The 9,558-nt window shown below is 55.1% G+C and overlaps 2 protein-coding genes across 2 annotated transcripts; both read left to right on the forward strand.

Annotated features, from left to right (window-relative positions):
- The first annotated feature begins 1,201 nt into the window (after positions 1-1,201).
- Positions 1,202-1,852, forward strand: LOC120997594 (histone H1B-like). Its single transcript, XM_040427692.1, has one exon. The coding sequence runs from the start codon at positions 1,202-1,204 to the stop codon at positions 1,850-1,852; it is 651 nt and encodes a 216-aa protein (XP_040283626.1).
- Positions 1,853-3,521: 1,669 nt separating this feature from the next.
- Positions 3,522-8,362, forward strand: LOC120999413 (histone H2B type 1-J-like). Its single transcript, XM_040430293.1, has 2 exons — positions 3,522-3,623; positions 8,075-8,362. The coding sequence occupies exons 1-2, from the start codon at positions 3,522-3,524 to the stop codon at positions 8,360-8,362; spliced, it is 390 nt and encodes a 129-aa protein (XP_040286227.1).
- The last annotated feature ends 1,196 nt before the right edge of the window (positions 8,363-9,558 follow it).

Consider the following 9,558-nt stretch of genomic DNA (forward strand, 5'->3'; position numbering starts at 1 on the left):
TGCTGTACTATACTATAATATACTGTACTATACTGCACTATACTATCCTGTACTATAATATACTGTACTATACTATACTGTACTATACTATACTATACTGCACTATACTATAATATACTATGCTGTACTATGATATACTGTACTATACTGTACTATAATATACTGTACTATACTGTACTGTACTATAATATACTGTACTATACTAGAATATACTGCACTATACTATAATATACTGTACTATACTGTACTATAATATACTGCACTATACTATAATATACTGTACTATACTATAATATACTGCACTATAATATACTATACTATGCTGTATTGTACTGAGATTACGGAGGTGCAATGAGGGGGATTATAGGGGCAGTTCTCTCTACTTTTCTTACTCCCCAGAATGTTTCCGGGGGTCAGTAAAGCGGGGTCCACACTTCTGGGGGGCGGGGCCATACTCTGCCCCATTGTACCGGCACCCCCTCTGCTGCAGCCAGGAGCCCAGGAGAGAAGTCCTCTGTCATCTGCGGAGCCCTGACCACAAGACGCATCTCTGCTCCCTGAGAGCCCTGTACACACATGAGGCGGCATCACTGCGGCGGGGAATGTGCGGGGACACGGAGCACTGGAGCCGGCAGGGAGCGGAGGCCGCCGCCTGTGTTACCCTCCCGGGCTCTCCGCGGCTCCAGCTCCTCCCCGCAGCGTCCAAGCAGCTTCCTGCGGCCCCACCTTGTGGGAAAGAGCCCTGGGATGGGGACGAGGGCCGGGAAGAGAGGGAACGAGCCCCCGCAGCGGAGCCATCGGGCCGGATCCAGCCGGATGTGCAGAACGGCAGGCAGAGCGGGAGGACTGTGGCGGAGATCCCGGGGCCTGCTCCGGCCTCCTCCGCCACAGACGGCGGCACACGGTGAGGGGGGATGTCCGGGAGGAGGAAGGCGCGGAGAAGGCGGCCTCTCCTGTCCGGTTCTAGCCGCTAAAGGGCTCTTCTCCCGGGCAGGGAAGCACAAGGGGAGAGCGGAGCTGCAGCCGGGCTGAGAGGGGTGAAGGCGGGGCCTGTGCCCAGTGTCAGCCAATAGACGCGCAGGAGGGCGGAGCTCGGCAGCCAATCACTGCGCAGCGCTGCACATATAAGAGGCGGCCCCGGCTCCGGCCTCAGTGTTTTCTCCAGGAGAAGTCTTTGTGTTTTCTCCCCACGTCTCACACGATGGCAGAGACCGCGCCAGCAGCAGCCGCCGCTCCTCCTCCCGCCGAAGCGGCCGCCAAGTCCAAGAAGCAGCCGAGGAAATCCGCCGCGGCAGGGGGCGCCAAGAAAAGCAAGAAGCCGTCCGGTCCCAGCGTGTCCGAGCTCCTGGTCACAGCCGTGTCCGCCTCCAAGGAGCGCAGCGGGGTGTCTCTGGCCGCCCTGAAGAAGGCTCTGGCTGCCGGAGGATGCGATGTAGAGAAGAACAATAGCCGCATCAAGGTGGCCATCAGGGCTCTGGTCACCAAGGGGACCCTCACCCAGGTGAAGGGCAGCGGCGCCTCCGGCTCCTTCAAGCTCAACAAGAAGCAGCAGGAGACCAAGGACAAGGCGGCGGCCAAGAAGAAGAAGCCGGCGGCGGCCAAGAAACCTGCAGCTACTGCGGCCAAGAAACCCGCTAAATCCCCGAAGAAGCCCAAGAAGGCTCCGGCCAAGAGCCCGAAAAAGGCGAAGAAACCAGCCGCGGCCAAGAAAGCAGCCAAGAGCCCCAAGAAGCCGAAGGCTGCCCCCAAGAAGCTGGCCAAGAGTCCGGCTAAGAAGGCGGCCAAACCCAAGGCTGCCAAGAGTCCGGCTAAGAAAGCGGCGAAAGCCAAGAAGAGCGCGGCCAAGAAGTAACCGGCGCCGCCCGCACCTCTCCCCCAAAGGCTCTTCTCAGAGCCGCCACCTCCTCCTCAGACGAGCTCCACTCCGCCCTTCTGCCCTCGTTCTCCGCTCACAGCGGGCGGGGGCTCCGGCTCCTCTGCGGGCAGGAATAGGGGGCGGGTTAACCCTGTCAGCGCCGCTCTCTTCCGTCTATCGGGGCCTCGCTGCTCGGCTGATAACCGCCCCTCACTGCGCCCCGCCCCCTGCTGGTAGTGATGCCGCCGCTGAGTGTACTGTGCGTGCAGGGGGGTCGTGCGCTCTATCCCTGGACACCAGCGCAGCGATGGAGCCGCTCTTCTCCGCACAGTGACTACGGGACTGTTCTCCCCTTCTCCGGTAGGACTGTCGTGGGGGGCGGGAGAAGGCGGCCACTGACGGGTTAATACTGAGCAGGCTATGGGGGCGGAGCTATAGAACAAGTGCTTTACAGTGATTGGCTGATCTCCTGGCTTTTCAAATTCCCGCTCAATTACAGTCCGGTCAGAATCCAGCGGCCGTGGAGGAGCAGTCCATTACACACAGGGGTCGAACCCTCTACAGCAGCAATGTCTGCCCGTTCTCGCAGCAGGTCAGGAGCGGTAAGTGCCCCTGTGTGACGCCCGGACCATCAGCGCCCCTGTGTGTAATGGACTGCTCCTCCACGCCCGCTGAATTCTGACCGGACTGTAATTGAGCGGGAATTTGAAAAGCCAGGAGATCAGCCAATCACTGTAAAGCACTTGTTCTATAGCTCCGCCCCCTTCTCCCTGCGCTGGTGTCCGGGGATAGAGCGCACGGCGGGGCTCACATCCATCCATTAGCAGATCACTACTGCCCCCATCCTCCTCACTGGCTGACCACTACTCCCCTAATCATCCTCAGCACCATATAACTACTTCACTCATTCGCTTCATCGCCCAACTGCTCTCTGGCCGATCATTACTCCCCTCATCCTCAGTGTCTGATCACTACTCCCCTCATTCTCCCCACTGTCTGATCACTTCTCCCCCCATCCTCCCGAGTATACGATCACTACTCCCCTCATCCTCCCGAGTATACGATCACTACTCCCCTCATTCTCCCGATCAGTGGTCTATAATGAGGGAATAATCCGCCTCGGACATGAGGCTTCCATGTATTCACACAATGCGGCAGCTCCGTCCTGCGTCCTAGAGAAGGTGGGGGCTCTGAGAAGAGCGGGGGCGGAGCAGCAGGTGGGGCGGGGCTCATATCTATTCATTCACTGAGCCGGGGGGCGGAGCAGCAGGAGGGGCGGAGCGGTTATCAGCAGAGCAGCGAGGCCCTGATAGACTGAAGAGAGATGTTAGCCCCGCCCCCCGGCTCATCTGAATGGATGGATGTGAGTTCTGCTCCGCCCCCCGGTTAAGCAGAATAGAATGGCTATGAGCCCAACCCCTCCTTTCTTGCTGCTCCGCCCCCGGCTCTGCTGAATGGATGTATGTGAGCCCCGCCCCTCTATTTGCTCCGCCCCCGGCTCAGCTGAATGGATGTGAGGCTGCCAATTAGGAGCAGTGGAGACACCACGTGACCCTCTCCTCCAGTAGATCGGCGCGCAGTCAGCAGCAGCTCATTTGCATGGCCCGTGTATAAATACCGCCGCGGTGGCAGGAGGAGAACAGACGAGATTTTGTCCTCAGTCAGAATGCCCGAGCCAGCCAAGTCCGCCCCAGCGCCCAAGAAGGGCTCCAAGAAAGCCGTCACCAAGGCTCAGAAGAAGGACGGCAAGAAGTGGAGGAAGTGCAGTGTACTCAAGTTGTGCGTAGTAGGTGTTTCTGGGTGTAGTAGTGCAATATACACTAACCTGGTACAGCTGACTCTCTGCAAGGGCAGGTATAGGTAGGAATAGTTCGTGACGCCAGTGCCAAGTAAACGGTGGCACGCCGTTTGCGGATGCAGGAATAATTTGAGGAAACGTGGTGTTAAAACAGAACTTCAACTTTAGTAGGTTTTCCAAGCAGAGACAATATTGGAAACGCAGTTCCTCAGCATACAGTCGATTTTGCAATTCGGTCGATGCAGGCAATTCAGTACAGCAGGGTAATTACAGAGTGTTGAACACAGGATTTGCAGCAAAGGAGCTTGCACTCTAACTCTGTCTGATCCTGGAATGTAGCAATTCTTCACCAAGGCCCATTAACCTAAGTCTGGCTTTATATCCTTGATTATGGCTTAAATAAGTACCTCCTCTGTTTCTCTCAGTACCTCTGGCTTCTCTGATCTTTGCCTCAGTCTCTCCCAGCTTCTGAATGGTTCCTCAGGCTCTTAGGCTAAGATATTCCTGCCTCTGCATGTGGGAATTCAGGAGGGAATCTTCTCCTGAACAGCAGGCTTCAGGCCTGGACTTGTCTCAGACATTGTCTAAACTCCAACTGTAGATTACAGACACTAGACTCCGTCTGCCTTGCACTTCCCTGACTGGCCTTATATAAACTAGGGCTCCCTAGCTCCCTCTATGGACTAGAAGCTGGAATGACACCCCTAGCAGGCCTGTACATGCAAGCTTCAGTGACAGGGAAATACACACATTACATTGCATTTTATAAAACTGACATACAACAACTTTCCATAATTAAGGAGGGACGACAGCACACCAAGTGACCTTTGGTAGTAACGGGTATTACAACTCCCGTATACTACATACCCCACTGCTTTAAGCTGAGTACGCCCTCGTACTCCATCATGGGTCGCCCAACTGGAATCTCTACCTGAAATAGAAAAAGAGACATGCAGGCATACATATATGTAATTCATCTGCATTTACATTTACATCAGGTCCAATTGGCAAAGGTGCAGGGTAGTGACAAGGGGCGTCGTTCTCTTCTCTCAGGATAGTGAATGGAACGGGGGCGCTGACCTGGCACAGCGTAACATTATAACCAGGATAGTCCATGACAATGAATAAGTCCATGATAAAACAGTAGAAAACGGTATAAAAGTTCTTGGAGGCTCAAATAACAAACATGAGTCCGTACCCAGGTTGTTTCTTATTAAATCACAGAGGCTCTCATGCGGTGGAGTCCATCTCTGGGCACAATACTTTTAAAAGAGTAAGAATCTCAGAGGCTCAGGTCCTTTTGAGTCTGTCTCCGGGCACGGTTCCTTAGTAACAGGTTGCACAATAAAATGACAGCAAGAAAAGTGCTGTAAAACCCCTGATCAACCTGAAAAGGGGGTGAAGGGTAAAAGGTGCAACAAAGGAACAGGCACAACTTGGCGTGGGGTAGCAAAAGCAGGCAGGGGGTCCTGGAAAACAAGCCTGGCCTTGCTGACTTTGTAATTTCAGTGGTCAACACCTACCACTGAGCCGTGGACAAACTGGCAGCCGCAACAAAGGACCAGCAACATAGGACTCCTGTCCTGGAAGGGTTAACATGAAACTTCAGAAGAAATAAATCAAAGGCCTAGCAGGCTGATTCACGGTGGCATATCATAACCACTTGGCTCTGCTGGCAGGTATCGTCTGTAGTAGTCCTCGACAGGAGGATGGGCCCACATAACTGTATCAGGGGGCAGCTGTAGGGTAAAGGGGCCCCTAATAGGTATTGGCCCCATAGGCCTAGGGGTGAACCCTCTGATGGACCGTGCCGGCCCTGGCATGATCACTGCAGGGTGTGACGTGCTTGGCACCGCCGCAGCAAGCGGTCCGGTGCTCTGGGTGCAGCAATTTACGGCAATCGCGGGTCCGGTCTGGGGCACTGACGGAACGGTGGCAACAGAAGGCGGTCGGCGGGTGGTGACAGGCACCCTTACCTCATCCTTCCTCGGCGGCGTCTGGATCCTGGCGGTGTATGTCTTGCGTAACTCCCGCAACTTCTCCTCCAGCCGGACGATCTGCTCACCGATGCTCTCTGTGTCGGAGTCGCTGTCCTCTGCTGGCGCCGCCGGCGCAGGTACAGTCACCGATGGTGTGGACTCGGCCTTTGCAGGTACTGGCGATGCGTCTGGTCTCCGACCCATCCGGATGTCCTGAAAGGTAGCACTAAGTCCTTTTAACTGCTCCAGCTCCGATATTGTCTTCTCCCGACGAGGCAGCTCGGGGGAAGGGTAGGGGCTCACCCATTTTTCCAACACGGTTGGCTGCCAGAAGACATTTGGCCCAATGAAGGAGCTCCGCTCCTGAAAGGCGTGATGGGCCGGCTCTGGAGAGCGTTCCGGTTCTCGCTCGCAGCCAGAGTAGTCTTCTCCTTCTTCTGCCTCCCAATCCTCAGGTCCTCGCTTGGGACGGGTCACAGCAGTCGCATAGGGGCCTCGCAGGCTCTCGGCAGGGGTGTACTCCACTTTCTCTCCCTCGCGGAGGCTGTGCTGGTACGAAGGGAGGTAGTCTCTTTTGACAGACCTTCGATTGACATAGAGGTCTCTGCCAGTTAGATAGTCCTGAATAAACCTGTAGCCACGGGATTTGTCAAACGACAGCACCACTCCCTTTCTCCTTTCCAGGCGGGGTTGGGTGTGTGTATGTTTCTCATGTATGGTCTTGGTCAGTTCCTCATAGACGATTTTAGTCCTTGTGTTCCGCTTGATAGCGGCCTCCCGAATCTCCGCCATCAGGGAAGACCATTTGAAAGATGGCTGGAAAAAGTCCCTCCACGAGCCATAGTAGGGCTCGGGTTCTTTCTCCCTTGTGCGGCAGGCGGGTTGCTCCGGTCCCGGAGCGTAGGCCGGTGGAGCCTCCTCTGTCTCTACACCGATGTCAGTCATCTTTTCAATTTCAGGTGCGGACGCTGCAGCAACACTCTGCTCACAATCCAACATGCTCGATCCTACTGAGGAGAGCGATAGGGTCGCGTCAATTAGAGTAGCCAGCTCCACCCATTGCACTGGGGAGCCGCCCCCCAGGCATTCCAGCATATGGAGGGCGGTGTCCAGGCTGGCAGACATGCAAATGTCCAGATAAGCCGTGGCGCCTGCCCTTGACCTTCTTCCCGCTTTCTCCTCAGAAAGGCGCCAACTTTTCCCGCCTTTTCGGGATGAAGGTGACGCAGCAGTAAATTCAGCAAGCTCAGCGGCCATCTTTAGGTACAAACGCTGTCTATTCACTGACAGCAAGCAGGAACATTTAAAGTCCACAAAACCACACTCCAATGCGGCGATTTTCTTCCTCTGGGTAGCGCAACACTGCACAGCGCTTTTTGGAAGTTTTTGGTACACTTTGGGTACGATTTTCAGTCCACAAAGTCCACTTGAATAAAACAGGAAAATTGTCACTTTGGTCACAGGGCAACGGTAGAAGGCACAAAGTTCACGCTTCTTGCACTAGAAAGCGTGCGTATCCTGTTCGTGACGCCAAAAGAGAGGTGCAGTGTACTCAAGTTGTGCGTAGTAGGTGTTTCTGAGTGTAGTAGTGCAATATACACTAACCTGGTACAGCTGACTCTCTGCAAGGGCAGGTATAGGTAGGAATAGTTCGTGACGCCAGTGCCAAGTAAACGGTGGCACGCCGTTTGCGGATGCAGGAATAATTTGAGGAAACGTGGTGTTAAAACAGAACTTCAACTTTAGTAATTTGCAGGCAGAGACAATATTGGAAACGCAGTTCCTCAGCATACAGTCGATTTTACAATTCGGTCGATGCAGGCAATTCAGTACAGCAGGGTAATTACAGAGTGTTGAACACAGGACTTGCAGCAAAGGAGCTTGCACTCTAACTCTGTCTGATCCTGGAATGTAGCAATTCTTCACCAAGGCCCATTAACCTAAGTCTGGCTTTATATCCTTGATTATGGCTTAAATAAGTACCTCCTCTGTTTCTCTCAGTACCTCTGGCTCCTCTGATCTTTGCCTCAGTCTCTCCCAGCTTCTGAATGGTTCCTCAGGCTCTTAGGCTCAGATATTCCTGCTTCTGCATGGGGGAATTCAGGAGGGAATCTTCTCCTGAACAGCAGGCTTCAGGCCTGGACTTGTCTCAGACATTGTCTAAACTCCAACTGTAGATTACAGACACTAGACTCCGTCTGCCTTGCACTTCCCTGTCTGGGCCTTTTATAAACTAGGGCTCCCTAGCTCCCTCTATGGACTAGAAGTAGGAATGACACCCCTAGCAGGCCTGTACATGCAAGTTTCAATGACAGGGAAATACACACATTACATTACATTTTATAAAACTGACATACAACAACTCCCCATAATTAGGAGGGATGACAGCACACCAAGTGACACTTTGGTAGTGACGGGTATTACAACTCCCGTACACTACAGAAGAGCAGGAAGGAGAGCTATGCCATCTACGTCTACAAGGTGCTGAAGCAGGTCCACCCCGACACCGGCATCTCCTCCAAGGCCATGGGCATCATGAACTCCTTCGTCAACGACATCTTCGAGCGCATCGCAGGGGAAGCCTCCCGCCTGGCTCACTACAACAAGCGCTCCACCATCACCTCCCGGGAGATCCAGACCGCCGTGCGCCTGCTGCTGCCCGGAGAGCTGGCCAAGCACGCCGTCTCCGAGGGCACCAAGGCCGTCACCAAGTACACCAGCGCCAAGTGAGCGCCGCCCCCGCTCTCCGGACCCAAAGGCTCTTCTCAGAGCCCCCACCCTGTCTCCAGCGGAGCTGCTCCCGGGTCTCCCCGTTCTCACAGTGGCTGCGGTTTTCCTCCCCGTCAGCTAGATGAGATGCGGTAACGCTATCGGAAGTTACACTACAAGCTCCCCTCATCCTCCTCCTCCATGCCCGATCACTACTCCCATCATCCTCCTCAGTGTGGCGCTCCCTGGAGAGAGGCTGTGCGGCCGCTCAGTGCAGGAGGACGAGGCTCCTACGGGCACATAACGGCTGCGGGGTCCAGAGCTCTGCTATTGGCTGGGAGAGCTCAGGATCTCGTCCCTCATTAGAATTTCCCGCCTATAGTTGAGCTGCTGATTTACAGGAGGAGCCGGTCATGTGACCTGTACCAGCGCCGCTCATTGGCGGGACGGATTAACCCCTCAGTCTCCGAGAACAGCTCGTCTCGTAGCTGCGGGGGAGAACACCCGGGCCTCGGGATTTACAGATTATTGGGGGGTTTCTGTAATGTAGACCTCCGGCTGTACTGAGCACAGGGCGCCGCTGATCTCCTGATGTGCGGGCGGTGTTAACCCCTCAGTGGCATTGTAGCTCCTCCCCGGGAAGATGTGGGCGGCTCTGAGAAGAGCCTTTGTGCTGTGAGGACGGAGGCGGCAGCATTAACCCCCGAAGCCGTAGAGAGTGCGGCCCTGGCGCTTGAGCGCGTAGACCACGTCCATGGCGGTGACGGTCTTCCTCTTGGCGTGCTCGGTGTAGGTGACGGCGTCCCGGATGACGTTCTCCAGGAAGACTTTCAGCACCCCGCGAGTCTCCTCATAGATGAGGCCGGAGATGCGCTTGACGCCTCCCCTGCGAGCTAGGCGGCGGATGGCAGGCTTGGTGATGCCCTGGATGTTATCACGGAGCACCTTCCTGTGCCGCTTGGCGCCGCCTTTCCCGAGCCCTTTCCCTCCTTTACCGCGACCAGACATCTTCTAGGTGTGAGGAGCAGAGAGCAGTGACTGCTCAGCCCAGAGCCCTCCTTTATATGGAGCATGGGCGGACCTGAAGGAGAACTGCACGGAGAGGCGGCCTTTCTGGGGGCGGGGCTGTTCCTGAACGCCAGGCCCCGCCCTCCAGCTCTGATTGGCTGAGCTCAGAAGTGCTGGTGGTTTTCATTTTCCAGCATGTAAATTACATT

Source organism: Bufo bufo, chromosome 4 (genome assembly GCF_905171765.1).
Source record: "Bufo bufo chromosome 4, aBufBuf1.1, whole genome shotgun sequence".
Taxonomy (NCBI): domain Eukaryota; kingdom Metazoa; phylum Chordata; class Amphibia; order Anura; family Bufonidae; genus Bufo; species Bufo bufo.